The 15,774-nt window shown below is 37.3% G+C and overlaps 1 protein-coding gene across 1 annotated transcript; it reads right to left on the bottom strand.

Moving 5' to 3' along the window:
- Nucleotides 1-3,679: 3,679 nt before the first annotated feature.
- LOC311609769 (vomeronasal type-1 receptor 4-like) lies at nt 3,680-4,549 on the bottom strand (the record flags this gene model as incomplete). Its single annotated transcript, XM_084803108.1, has 1 exon — nt 3,680-4,549. One exon carries the CDS (start codon nt 4,547-4,549, stop codon nt 3,680-3,682), a length of 870 nt encoding a protein of 289 aa, XP_084659234.1.
- Between the last annotated feature and the right edge of the window lie 11,225 nt (nt 4,550-15,774).

The following is a 15,774-nucleotide window of genomic DNA, read 5'->3' as shown; positions in this document are numbered from 1 at the left end:
AAAGGCTATATATAGCAAACCAATAGCCAACATTAAATTAAATGGAGAGATACTCAAGGAAATCCCTCTAAAATCAGGGACCAGACAAGGCTGCCCACTTTCCCCATATCTCTTTAATATAGTTCTTGAAGTTCTAGCCAGAGCAATAAGACATCAAAAGGAGATCAAGGGGATCCAAATGGGAAAGGAAGAAGTAAAATTATCCCTATTTGCAGATGATATGATAGTGTATATAAGTGACCCCCAAAATTCCACCAGAGAACTCCTACAGCTGATAAACACCTTCAGCAAATTGGCAGGATACAAAATAAACTCAAAAAAGTCAGTAGCTTTCCTATATACAAATGACAAACAGGCAGAGGAAGAAATTAGAAAAATTACTCCCTTCACGATAGCCACAAGCAATATAAAATATCTAGGAATAACCCTAACCAAGCAAGTGAAGGATTTATTTGAAAAAAACTTTAAACCTCTGAAGAAAGAGATTGAAAATGACATCAGAAGATGGCGGGATCTACCATGTTCGTGGATTGGAAGAATCAACATAGTAAAAATGGCCATCTTACCAAAAGCAATTTACAGATTCAATGCAATCCCTATCAGAATACCTACTAAATATTTTGTAGATATTGAAAGAACAATTCTCAACTTCATATGGAGAAACAAAAAGCCCAGAATAGCAAAAACAATCCTTTACAATAAAAGATCCGCTGGAGGAATCTCCATACCTGATCTCAAGCTGTACTATAGAGCAACAGTAATTAAAACAGCATGGTACTGGCACAGCAATAGGCTAGTGGATCAATGGAATCGAACTGAAGACCCAGAGATGAATCCACACACATTTGCTCACCTGATTTTCGACAAAGAAGCCAAATCCATTCAATGGAAAAACGACAGCATCTTCAACAAATGGTGCTGGTCTAACTGGATGTCTACATGTAGAAAAATGCAATTAGACCCCTATTTGTCACCATGCACAAAACTCAAGTCCAAGTGGATTAAAGACCTCAACTTAAAACCACAGACATTAACCCAGTTAGAGGAAAAAGTGGGGAAGAGTCTGGAACTCATAGGCACAGGAGACAACTTCCTGAACAGAACACCAACAGCCCAGGCCTTAACATCAACAATTAATAAATGGGACCTCATGAGGCTGAGAAGCTTCTGTAAGGCTGGTGACACTGTCAAGAGAACAAAGCGACAGCCTACAGACTGGGAAAAGATCATCACCGACTCTTCATCTGACAAAGGTCTAATATCCAAAATATATAAAGAACTTAAGAAATTAAACACCACCAAACCAAATAACCCAATAGAGAAATGGGGCGCAGAGCTAAACAGAGAATTCTCAACAGAGGAATATCAAATGGCTGAGAAACACTTAAAGAAATGCTCGACCTCCTTAGTCATCAGAGAAATGCAAATCAAAACGACACTGAGATTCCATCTTACACCCATCAGAATGGCTAAGATCAATAACTCAACTGACACCTCATGCTGGCGAGGGTGTGGAGAAAGAGGAACACTCCTGCATTGCTGGTGGGAATGCAAACTAGTACAACCACTTTGGAAAGCTATCTGGTGCTTTCTCAGAAAAATGGGAATAGGGCTTCCTCAAGACCCAGCTATTCCACTCCTTGGAATATACCCAGAGGATGTACTACCACACAACAGGGACATATGCTCAACCATGTTCATAGCTGCCTTATTCATAATAGCCAGAACTTGGAAACAACCTACGTGTCCCTCAACAGAAGAATGGATAAAGAAACTGTGGTACATTTACACTATGGAATACTACTCAGCTATTAAAAACAAGGAATTTCCAAAATTTGTGGACAAATGGATTGAACTAGAAATTGTCATAATGAGTGAGTTCACACAGAAGCAAAAAGAGCTAAATGGTATATACTCACTTATATCGAGACACTAGCCCAAGGTGTACGTCCCCATGAAAAACTGTACCTACCAGAATAATGGGTAAGAGGGGAGGACATCCTATTGAATCTTTAGGTGTGAGAAGCCTGGGAGAAAGAGGAAATGGAAGGATCCAGTGGGTCCTGGAAAACTACAGGCGAGTCTGGGCCCTGGGGTCCTCCGCAAACTGTGGCAACAGCCAAGGAAAAAATAGGCAGTAAAAACCTTGAACCCCTACCCGGACTAGCCGATGGACATTCTCCACTGTTGAGTGGAGAAGAAGATCTAACTCTCACACAAACTCTGGTGCCCCATATTTGATCATGTCCCTTGGATGGAGATGCCTGGTGGCACTCAGAGGAAAGATAATAGGTCACCAAGGAGAGACTTGATACCGTATGAGCATATTCAGGGGGAGGAGATCCCCCTCAGACACAGACATAGGGGAGGGGAGTAGGGGGGGGAAGTGGGAGGAAGGGAGGGATGGGAGGATACATGGGATGGGCTAACAACTGAGATGTAATATGTATAAATTAATAAAAATGTATTAAAAAAAAATGGTCTTAGCAATATGGATTTTAGAGTTCCTGTTCCTGTAATAAGAGACCATGACAAAAACAATTTGAGGAGGTAAAGGTTTATATTTGTCTTACAGTTCCAAACCAGAGTATATCATTGAGAGAAAGAAGGACAGGAACAGAACATAGGAACCTGAAGGCAAGTCATGAAGCAGAAGCCATGAACGAGAGCTGCCTACAGGAATCCTTATCCTTGCTTGCTCTTCCTAATTTCTAATACACCCTAAGACTACCTTCTAAAGGATAACATCATTCACTCTGTGCAGGGCCCTCCCACATCAAATATCTATCAAGAAAATACCTGACAGGCCTTTCATAAGACAATCGGGTGGTGACGTTTTTTCAATTGAGGTTCTTCTTTTACAACTCATTCTAGTTGAGTTGAAGACAGAAATATTAAGCACAGTATGTCTCATGATTTTATGAAGGTAGTCCTTTTTTCATTATAAATTAATAAATATATATACATATATGTATATATTCACAAATAGTAATGTATCACAAATTATAGTCTCAGATAAAATTTTCATTTTTCAATTATAACTTGGTAACATTCGAAAAATGTTGGCTCCCAAATACCAAGGGTTTACAGAAGTCAACATGAAGAATATTGTACAAATGCCCATGTGAGCAAACCATTTTGTTCTGTAACCTTCCCCAGTACCACTATTACTATATTCACATGGAGATATTCTCTATTAGTCAAATTCTATAATATTTCTGAATATTTTCAGTTCAGGGCATGAAGGTAATGAAATTCTACTTGTATACCATTATTTAGATTTGTCGTTTTGTGAAGAGTGGCTAAAAACTGTGCAAAGAATTTTAACTGTTGCTGTAGAAAAGGACCAGATTTATATCAACACAATAGACTGTGAATCAAACCATTGTTTTGCAAGCTATGACAAATTAAAATAAATATATAAACATTAATATTCTTTATGTGAAAATTAAGATATGCAAATATCCAATTTACAATATATTAACAATTTGTATGTGTACATATTTATTTATGAATCCACACTGTCTGCTTTAATGACATGATGAAGAATATATGTACACACACCTACATGATTTACCAAATTGTGTACACTATTCAAAACACACCATCTCAATGTCACTTGTACGGTGACAATGTACTGGTTTTTTGCACAGGGAAAACTGAAGGGATAGTCATAGAGTTAATGGCTGATCACCAGAAAGGGACTCACAGTTGGAAAACATGCAGAGAACATTGAAGCCATGTTCACCATGAAAGAATCTGGATCACGTGTAACAGACAAATTTGTTTGTAAGAGGCAAGAAATTGTGTAAAAAAAGACAAAGGTGCTCACCAGGAGCAGAATAGTCCTTGTGGCTCTGAACTCAGGGGAGGACATGAAAGAGAAGTTGCTCTTATGAATGTGCTTCATTCTCCTCTTGTGTCTGTAGAGGATGCAAACCATGTAGCCACTGGACCAAAGCGTCATCAACATGAACATCACATCAGGAGTTGAGTGTAATACTGCATAGAAAATGTCAAGGGCATTTTCATGAGTAACAGAAGAACAGTATTGATACACTCTAATATTTGTCATGTTCTTATGGTTCCATATTGCAGTCATGAACATAGGAAAAGCAATGTTTACTATGAAGGACAGGATCCAGCTCATGTACACGGCAGAGGCAATGTAATTGCGAGATCTGACTTTGAGCTGTGTCCATCTGGAGCTCTTTGGGCTGATGGTTATGGCCTGGAAGACACTCAAATAGCAGGTGCTGCTGATGGACACACCCCTCCCTACTCTGTGAAGGTAGAAGATCAGTTTGCACCCAAAATCATTGAGGAAGACTTTAACCTCAAAAGCTGACACTGTGTTGGGAACTCCTTTACACAGCAGAGTTAAGAAGTTGGCTACAATCAAGTGCTGCAGAATCCAGTCTGTGAACCTTAGCCTGCATCCCATGAAGTAAAGCAAAAGATAATGGTAGAGTAAGAAGGAGTTGCCCAGGACTCCAACCACAGTCTGTGACAAGAAGATCACACCAATCACTATGTCACTTATCCACATTCTGTCAACTTTTGTTTTCTAGGATTCTGGCAAGGATAATGAGGCATGGGATGCATGAACTTTATTACATATTACATCATCTATTCAAATTTCTCTTATGTACAATGTTTCCTTGATTTTTCTATGAGAATCTAAATGACAGCATTATAAGATAAGAGAGTGTGTTTAAGGTATCACCCCTAGTCTGAAGGAAGTGTATAGCATTATGTAAATATTCACTGGCTGTGCAGAAGGTACATCATATGAGAAAAAGGAAGATAAGTTCACCTGAACCAAGAATTTATGAATTCATACTTGATTATTGATAAAATTTAGGACATTCAAGTACACTAAGATGACAGTTAGGGTACTGGAACTCACAACTACTTGTTATAACATTCAACTCTGTACTCAAAATGATAAGCCACATACATAGGTTTGAATTTTTAAAGCATTTTCACCTTTTACAAATTGTTGATGTTGCATTATATTTGTTGTGAAAGTTTCCATGTTTGCCTAATAAACATTTGAAATTTGAATGTACAGCAGGAAATATACACCCAAAGAAACTTTGCTCAGGGTAAGTAATGTATTTATGCAAAAGTGTCCTATTGTTGGATCATTGAATAAGGATTTACTTATATTTATGTTAAAAAAACAAATAAGCAATAATGTGCTAACCTAAATGAAGCCAGTCATACTCCCCTGCCATGCTTTAATTTCCATAAAGAGAAAAAGCGCAAGATAAAGGGTTGTGAGTAACACCAAATATGTCTGTGGATCTGATGATATACTTTGCACTACCAAGTAACTCAAAAAGTAATCTCAGAAAGAAAAGTAAAATTTACAAACCACCGAACTCTAGCATAATGGGTACACACTGCCACATATCAGTTTCAAGTGTTGAGCTTTCTGACCCTTGAAGTAACTGGGGCAGGTGCGCTGGTTCAAAGTTAAGAGCACTGCCTGATTTTCCATGGGACATGCATTCAGGTCTCAGGACAAATGGTGGCTTACAGCAAACTGGATTTCTAGTTCTGTGGTTGCAATATCTTTTTCTTGCCTATGTGTATGCCTGTCACACATGTGATACACAAAGACACAACAGGGCTTCTTACACACAAGATAAAATTATACTGAATAAATTTTAATTTTTAGATTTCTAGTGTTAAGATTAAAAATAAGTTAAATATAGCATTCCTTAGATAACCATTAGGGTCACCTCTATAATGTAATATTTAAATAAACTTTCAATTTATTTCTGCACATCATGGTATTCTCAACTATCCAATCAGTCCATCATTCATATATTCCTTTTTACAAAGAGAATTAAGAAAACACATATGTGAAAACAAATGATCCACATATGACTGGTGGTGTTTAAATAGCTAAACAATGGTTCCTCTTATGGTGTAAAATTTCCTAATCATGCTATAGAAAGGAAACAACCTCATCATGATCTCAGACTACACTTCTTTCAGTGTAGATGCGCTCTGTTTTTGTCCCCATCAATCACATCACAGGACAGAGGCTAAGGCCTTCTCCCCAAGTACCCTGCATTCAGATATATATTCCTCATGAGATTCCATGGTTCATTTGCATTCTTACAGTTCTTTGAAGAACACCTCAGAAAAATCTAAAATCAGCTCATCAGTAAGAAAGATTCACGGATCACCCATAGACTGATTTAAAAACAAATTGTCTGCACTTTATATTGCTGGTTATCTTTTTTAATGAATAACAGGAATTCCAATGAATGGAAAACTGAATGTGAAACTGTGAGTGACTGTGTTTAGTCTATTTTTTCGTGTTCATTTTACCTCTGTCCTAAGGTCACGCTTCAGAGGTTTCTCCAGTTGATAGGTGGCTTTGTTCTGTAATGTAATCCAATTTCAAGTTGCCTTTTCTGGAAGCCTTGCTTAGGTGATATATTCAAATGGGTGTCACTTGTGGTCTCTGTTTCATAGGCTCCATTGGATGCATTCCATGTACTATTTTTAATTTTTCCCAGACTCCTGAACTGTATTTCAAGGTTTTATGCCTCCTGACAAGTACTGGAGGGAGGAAAACAGTACCTGAGATATGGGCATGTAATTCTGTGACCTCATCTCCCCTTAGACTTGCAATTAAAATTTCACATCCATTGTAGTGGGTACACAACTTTTCATGAAGTGAGGGTAACTTTTCTGAGCATCTCTTCCCCAGGTGTCATGTACCAAAAACAATTACAAGTTTTTATTTTCTTCTCAATGAAATGTTGCCATCTGATGCTGTTGTTATCTCTTCACTTCCCTTCAGACCAGTAAGGATGGTGAAATTCTGAATTATGTCTTCCATACATCACTGAGGTGAGCTTACATCATTCCATTTCGTGATTTCTTGAGGTATCATGAGGCCAAATCCTGATTATCCATTCCTGAAATGAGAGATATGGCTCATGAATTATAGAAGATAAATTCAGTGATAGAAATATATTCTTTGTGTACCTTAAGCTAACAACACACAAGAGGATATGACTACTTCAAATTCCTCCTGGAAAATATTGAGATCATGTGTGGTCTTCAACTTTAACTATTTTTATTTTGAGTTTAAAGCTGAAGACAGTCTGCTATTGATATGTTAAGGAAAGGATTATTTATCACTTCTTGTTCGTATCACTAGCAGGGTAGAATCACAGAATATTTTCCACACAAGAAAGAAACTGATCTGAAAGCCCTTCCTTCCAGATGATGGAAAAGAATGACATGATAACCCCTATAAAACACCTCAGTGATCTCATTGGTCTACTAAACTAGAGATGGATGAGGCCATTTTATTTATTTTTTATCAACACCACATCAGAGGTGAATATACATTTATATGTCTCCAGGTAATATCACACAGAACAATTGGCATCTTGTTGAGAATGAAGAGAACCAAAGGTATGCTGGGTAGCAGAGGTTGAATGGTCTTTATAATAGAAAATAAGCATTCGTTGCCATCTGGATATGGCTAAATATGTCTGTAAGAATGGTGTCCTTTTTAGCTGTAGTAACTGTTATATGCCAATTGGAACAATTAAGAAGACATGCAACTATGCTGAGCTACCTGAGAAGGGAGCATCTTTAGTTGGGATATAGAGATCTCAATCTTTCTTTAAGTGGTATGTGGTGGCAACCTACATGAGGAATGGTGTCTCCCACAGCAATACAGTTATGTCATTAAAAGATTGACTAAAGGCATATTGCAATTCCTAAATGTAGCACTGTAAGGACAAGATTGTAGTTTCTGATGACAATTGCATGACCTTTTCTCTGGGTAATAAGACATAGAACAGAAGCTCAGCTGTGTACAAGAAAGAAGATGAATATGGAAGGAAGTGGAAACAATGGGTAAATGTCACATTTTTTAATCACTCTGGACTGGACTCTGTTTTTTTTCCCATGGAGTCCCTTTACGACTTATATATTGATTTATTTTTAATTTTAATACGTTTTTGTTCACTTTCTACATCCTAATACTAGCCCCCTCCTTCATAACTTCCTGATTCCAGCGTCTCTCCCTCCTACCATCTCCCTCCCTACACTAGTCCTCAGAAACGGCAGCCCTCTTCTCCTAAAATCTGACCTCAGCTTACCAAGTGTCATCTGGACTTTCTGCATTCCCTTCTTCTGTAGCCTGGCAATACTACTTCACCAAGGGAAGTGATCAACAGGTCTAGTCCATAGTCCATGCCAGAAGTAGCCCTGAATCCCCATATTGTATTATTCACAAGGGACTGTACTGCCTATCTATTACATCTGAGCAGCGTGTCTTGTCACACACCATTCATGGCCCTTGGTTTGTGCATCATTCTCTCTCTCACCCCAATCCTCTTCCAGGGTTTGTTGGCTCTATTGCTCTATTAGTGGAGATCCTGAGCACTGCTTGTCCCTCTATACCCCAACTCTTTTATAAGAATCCCTGTACACCACCTAGAGTTGGCTGTGTGTCTAAGCATCTGCTTGTATCTTTCTGAGTCGGCATTACCTCATTCATGTTGATCTTTTCTGGTTCTGTACATTTCCCTGCAAGTTTAATGATTTCCTAGTTTTTATAGCTAGGTAGTATTCCATTGTTTAAATGTCCACAGTTTCTTTATCTGTTCTTTAGTTGTGGGACATCTGAGTTGCTTCCAGATTCTTGCTCTTGTTATTAAAGCTTCTAGAAACATAGTTGAGCAAATATCCATTTTCTATGGTGGAACATATTTCCAGTATGTGTTCAGGAGTGGTATGCCTGGGTCTTGAGGTGGAACTCTTCCAAATTTTCAAAGGAAGTGACAGATAGATTTCCAAAATTATTGTACAAGTTTTCACTCACACCAGGAATGCAGAAGTTAATTTGTGGTGCTAAGAAGAATATACACTAGTATAACCACTTTTGAAATTTATCTAGTGCTATCTCAGAAAAATGTGAATAGGGTTTCCTCAAGACCCAGCTATTCCTCTCTTTCGAATATACCTAGAAGATGCTCCAGCACACAACAGGGACATATTCTCTACCATGTTTATAGAGGCCTTATTCATAATAGCCAGAACATGGAAACAGCCAAAGTGTCCCTCAGTAAAAGAATGGATAAGGAAAATGTGGTACATATACACTAGAGAATACTACTCAGCTATTAAAAACAAGGAATTCCCAAAATTTGTGGACAAATGGATTGAACTAGAACTGATCATAATGAGTGAGTTAACCCAGAAGCAGAAAGACTCAAACGGTATATATTCACTTATATCTGGTCATTAGGCCAAGGGCCATGTCCCATGAAAGTCTTCACTTATTAGGAAAGTGGGATGGAGGGGAGAACATCCTATTGGGACTTTAGGTGAGAGAAGTAGGGGGAATGGGTAAATAGAAGGATCCAGAGGGTCCTAGAAACCTACAAGAAGAACATTCTGGTGGGTGGATCTGGGCCCAGCGGCCCTGCTTAAACTATGACACAGCCAAGGACAATCTATGCAGTAAACTTTGAACCCCAGCTCAGTTCTAGGCAATGGTCAGTACATTCTCCACAGTTGAGTGGAGAGTGGGGACTGACTTTCACACAAACCCTGTTGCCCCATATTTGATCAAGTCTCCTGGATGGGGAGGTCTGGTGTGGCACTCAGAGGAAGGATAGCTGGCTACCAAGAAGAGATTTGATACCCTAGGATTGTATACAGGGGAAGGAGGTCACCCTAAGTCACAGTCATAGGGTAGTGGAGTAGGGAGAAAGCTGGAGGGAGGGAAGAATGGGAGGAAAGAAGGGATAGGATAACTATTGAGATGTAAAATGAATGAGTTAATAAAAATTAAAATTAAATTAAATAAAAAAGAATATATACTTTTTGCATTTGGATGAAATGGCCTGTAGATATTTGTTAGGTCCATTTGATTGATAACATCTATGAATTTCATTATTTTTCCATTTAGTTCCTATCTTAATGTACTATATTTCGGTGAGAGTGAGCTTATTTGGTCGCTTAGATATCATTTTCCTGTTCTTTATTCTGAGATAATGTCTATTTTTATTGTTGAGGTATTTTCATTTTATGCAGAATTATGCATCCTACTTTACCAGATATTATGTTTGCCTGTTCCTTTTTATTGGGGAGTTGAGCCCATTGAGTTTGAGAGATATTAATGACCAGTAGTTGTTAGCTCCTGTTTCTTTTTATGTTGGTGGTGATTGTGTGTTTCCTGTGGGTTGGTAGCAGCCTTGTGTTGGAGTTTTTCTTTTTTTTTTTTTTTTTTTTTTTAGTATCTTCTGTAGGGCTAGATTTGTGGCTAGATATTGTTTAAATTTGTTTTTGTGGTAGAATATCTTGTTTTCTCCACCTATGTTGGTTGAAAGTTTTGCTGGGTACAGTAGTATGGGTTGTCAACTGTGGTCTCATAGTATCTGAATGACATCCATTAAGGACCTTCTGACTTTCATTGTCTCTGTTGGGAGGTCATGTGCAATTCTGATAGGTTTGCTTTTGTTTGTCACTTGGCCTTTTTCTCTTGCAGCTTTTGATATTCTTTCTTTGTTCTGTACATTTAGTGTTTTGATTAGTTTTTGGCAAGATAATTTTATTTTCTAGTCCAATTTATTTGGAATTCTGCAGGCTTCTTTTACGTTTAATGGCATTTATTTCTTTAATTGGGCATGTTTTCTTCTTGAATTTGTTGACGATGATTCGGTTTTGTGGATCTTGGACTCTTATCTTTCTTCTATTCCTATTGTTCTTAAGTGTGGTCTCTTTATTCTGTGCCTGATATTTTGGATGATTTTTGTCAGGAAATTTTTAGTTTTACCATTTTCTTTGACTGATGTTTCAATAACTTTTACTATACCTTATATACGGTATATAAGGTATACCGTCTCCCTTCCGTGTCTTGTATTCTGCTGGTGTTGCTTGTGTCTGCATGTCCTCTTCTCTTCTCCAGGATTTTCAATCCAAGTTTACCTTAGATTGTGGTTTTTGTTGTTCTTGTTGTTGTTGTTGTTGCTTCTGATTTCATTTTTAGGTTTTGGATATTTTTATTAGATTAGTTTTTTTTTTCTATCTCCCATTTGATTATATTTTCCTGTAATGTTTTATGGACTTATTCAATTTTTCATGTTTTAGAATATATTTTCCTGTATTTTTTGAGAGCTTTATCTTCCTCCTTCAAGTCATCTATTATTTTTATCACCTCAGATTTAAATTTTTTTTGTTCTTCCTGGGTTTCAGTATTTCCAGGCCTTGCTGTGATAGGAACACTGTTTTCTGATGATGTCACATGGCTCTGAGATTTGTTGCCTCTGCTCTTGGCTTGCATCTGATTGTCTCTGGTGTTAGCAGGCTTGAAGATTTCTCCTATAGTGTCACTGTCTGTGTCCCATGTGGTCCTAGTAGGTCAAGATCAGGTGAAGAGAGCTCCAAGCCAAAGCCTATTTGCTAGGGATCCCCAGAGGCTTCCTCATGAGGGTAAATAATGGGCTTTAGAGCCTGAACTCAAATTAGCTCTCCTGGTTTTCCTGAGTGTGCCCCAGTTGGGACAGGCAGGAGAGGAGCAGGCTGAGAGAGCTCCAAGAAAATTTTGCTTGAGTGCCCTCACACATTCTTCATATGGTGGACAAAGTGGCTTGTGCCTTCCACCTGACTCACCACTGCTAGTTCACTCTCTGTGACACAGATGGGCCACACCAGAGTAGATTGGATGGAGAGAGATCCAAGTACAAATCTGCTAGGGTTTCCCACAGTTATTTTCAGAATGGCGGCTAATGTGGTTTGTGGTGTGCATTGAATCAGCTGTACTGGTTCACTGCCTGTCCTGATGCCATTATTAATTTGCATCAGTGCAAAATGATAAAATTCCAAGAATTGGTGTTTTATTTTTTAATCATCTGTGGAATAATCCATTTTCTCCTTTTTATAAATTCAAGACTTTTCTTTGGGGATATATGGTGTTAATTTCCTCCATTTATAATTTTTAAAATTGAAAATACATTAGAATTCCAAGAACTAATAGACTGGTCAATATGTTTAACATCCAATTTTCTTGAACCAATTGGTGAAATTGGTGAAAATTTTCCTTTGTTATAGGTTAGCAATTATAAAGGCAGGGCCCCTGGCATGTAATTTGCAATGGCTCCTAGTATAAATCTTGAAAACCAGTTTCTGCTTTCTCCTGCTTATGAACAACCTGTAGAACTTGTCGTCTTTTATGATAATATTTTCAGATATCTTTTGCAATAATATAACCAAGTTTGAACATAATATTAGCGGCTGCTTCAGAAGTTGTAGGAATTTTATTTGAATCCCCTGTTGGTCTTTCTTTCTTTTTTTTAAATTTTAGATACATTTTGTTTCGCTCTGGAATGGAAAAGATATAACCCCCCAATCTACCTCACTATTACACAGCCTCACAAACCATGTCAATTGTTTTTTGGCCTTTATATTTGGGCTACTTGTCTCTAAATATTTGTTTATTCTTTTCATTGGGGCCTCTCTATAATACTGCCAATGTGGACATGTGTTTTCCTCCATGCTAACCCATGCTGGTCCTGACTCTTTAATGTCTCCTGCTTTTTCTATCTCCTCCCTCTTCTTCTCTTGATCCTCTACCTTCTCCATGTGTGCAATCTGTTGCCATGTCTACTTAATTTCTTCCCAGCTCAGATGTAAGTGAAACTTTACTAAGCAAATCAGGGATAATTTTGGGGCGATAATTACAAATGTCACTTTGGTATATATAAGGAACTGCTCCTAGAACTGTAAGAATCTTAGGGGGTAATCAATTAATATCTGAATACAGAAATCAAGACCCTCCCGTAATATCTTTCCCGTTGTCCAATTAAAAGGCAATCTTAACCTATATACAATAAGAACAAGAATAAAATAACTATAAAAACAAATATGTAAGACATACATATATAATGTTTTGACCATATGTGTTTGGACCCTTGAAGAAAATATTATCTATCATATCTTGATGAGTCAAAGGATTTGTACCTAAATTATTTTCTGTCATATTTTCTATCTGTCATCCTAAAAACATATTTTAATATATTAAATCATCTTCTCAATCCCTAGGCTACTAGGTTTAGTTGAAAATGAAAACCCTTTTACTTTATCAGAAACTTGTTAAGGAATAAAACTGTAACCTGAGTAAGATGGAAGTGAAGAATTGTAGCCTCCAAAAAAAAATAAATATGACAGAGACAATTCACCCTCTGGATAGTCACCAAAAATCTGTATAATTTTGAAGCATCAATTTCAGCCTTCTGGCTCAGTATATATGACAGGCATATTTGTGATGCAGAAACTATTAAGAGCATACCTACCCTGTATTGTCAGAGGATGGCAGTTGATTTAGCCTGCATCCATATTTGCCCATGTTACACAGAATTCTTTCTGTAGTAGAGCGAAGGCATTTTTTTTTTTGCCCTGTGCTCTTGTAACATTTGAAGCCATGTCCTTATTGGATCCTATGATGATCAAATCTTCTTTGGAGTAGGCTGATGGTGCTGCCAGCAGCTAACATGTCTAGTCAAAAAGGACTTAAGTAACAAAAAGAATTTAAACACCATATTTTGCTTGTCTCTGAGGTTGTTGAATACTCACTTATTCTATCATCTATCTTTCTGCCTATCTATCTATCTATCTATCTCCTAACCCTAGCATAAATTTTGTGACACTTTAGACTAGTGACTGACATAACCATGAATCTGTAGTACTAATCATTAACTTGTATTTTTAAAGTATTTTAAGGAGTTTTAATAGCAGTTTTAAAAGTATTGGAAGTAAGACCTGAATTCATAAATGATTTGTATGAGTGGAATAATTCATACCAGAGTAAACACACACACACACACACACACACACACACACACACACACACACACACACATGTACCACACATATATTATATATATATATATATGAACATTTGCATTTGCCTATATATGTGTGTGTGTGTGTACATGTGTGTGTGTGTGAAAGACAAACTTAAATTTGAATTATGTCCCAATGTATCAAAGTAAATTTATTCTGTAAGATATACATATTTCAACTCCAATGAATTAAAAACAACCTTATTTGAATATAAAAAGGAAAGCTCTAGACTGAGGAGTAGTTCAACAATCTACCATTTGTCCTATCATTTCTATTTATTTCTTCTTCTTTAGTTCAACCTCTTTCCCCTTAGAAAGAAAGATCAAGAAAAGAAATCCCAATGTCTACGTTTCTACATATTGTTTTCTTTCTGAATAAGACCAATAATTATTGTTTCCAATTCTTGTAAATTATAACAACGTTGCATAACCCATTAGAACAACGAAAAACCTACCCAACCCACTTTAAGGGGAAAGGTATATTGCTCTTTTTAAGGTTGCTTACTGCTAATCATGGGGCATAGGTTAGCTTTTGGGAGCCTAAAGGAAATCAGAAAAATGGCCAAACAAGACAGAAATAACATTTATAACCCACTCTTTAAATGTTAAGAATTTTATATTATTTGAAGTCCAGTTTGGAACAGCCTGGAGGGCGGGACCAGTTAGGATCAGCAGCCTTCTTTGAAGCTGTCTTTGAAGTAGACATTGAGGGAACAGCAACTGAAGTAGCAGAAGACAGATCATGCAAGATGTTGGGATATCTTGTATTTGTGTCCAATCACCTGTGTTCAGTTTTTTGTTCTGAAAGTACATAATTTGTAACAAGTATTATATAGTCCTAAAATTATAAAAGTATGAGATATGCAGGATGCACAGATGGATTAAAGATCATTCTCTTCTCTTGGTTTGAGAAGAAGAAAGACATCTGTAAATCTTCATTCGTGTCATATGAAAGGATGGCATGTAGAAATAAGTTATGGGAATGCTACAGCCAATGAGATGTATTTATTCATGTCTCAGGCAGTCTCATATATATTCCCATGTCATCAGATTAGATAGCAATATAAGTTCTGTAGTATGAAGTGATTTAAGTATAGACAGATTTAATATATCAGACTTCATTTTACCCTGGTTTGTGACATTTTGACATCTCTCAAGGAGAATGTATCATATTAACATTACCATTGAACATACACTCAGTTTCATGTTGAAATCAAAACAAGACTGTAGCATGTCTAAATATCCTCTTCTGGGTCCTTGGGTCCTGTTGCAACAGGCAGAACCACCACATGTCCCCTGCAAGCAACTCACATCAATGGGGATTGCCTAGCTACCCAGAGCATCAGAAAAGGCATTACTTTTTAAATCAACTTTCTGTAAACTCCTGCTTCCCATTAGTATTCAACAGATCATAGACATGTACATGTTTAAAGTTTTCAGCTTGGGTACCTACATTTGCTACAGCTATTTTCACCCTGCTCCTTCCTCTACATGGAATGGGTGATTTTGCCTTTCAAACACAGGAAATGTAGCTTTTGTGTTTTGGGAGATAACTTAACCTGGTGCATTATTTGCCACCTGTATTGTGTCCCATGTCTCTGTACACCATTTTAGGCTGCGCTCTGCCCACACCAGCTATGTGAGAGACCTTCACATCTATGGCTATAAGCTAACTGCCTGGAGAAACATGGCATCTCTTCTCTGCTTTCAACAGATTTTGGCTGTTAAAGGCATGCAGATTTCATATTTGTCTTGTAATCAAATGTTGGGTCCTTACATTAACCAACAGAATATTTTTTTAAGGCCAAATTGGTAATTGAAAGTATTTCTCCTGCAGGAGCACCACTTCTTAAAGACATTGGCTAGCTTTTTGGGACAAAGT

Source organism: Acomys minous (genome assembly GCF_964271855.1).
Source record: "Acomys minous genome assembly, chromosome: 2".
Classification (NCBI taxonomy): Eukaryota; Metazoa; Chordata; class Mammalia; order Rodentia; family Muridae; genus Acomys; species Acomys minous.
Note: the sequence above shows the minus strand (reverse complement) of the source record. Positions and strands in the feature narration are given on the sequence as shown.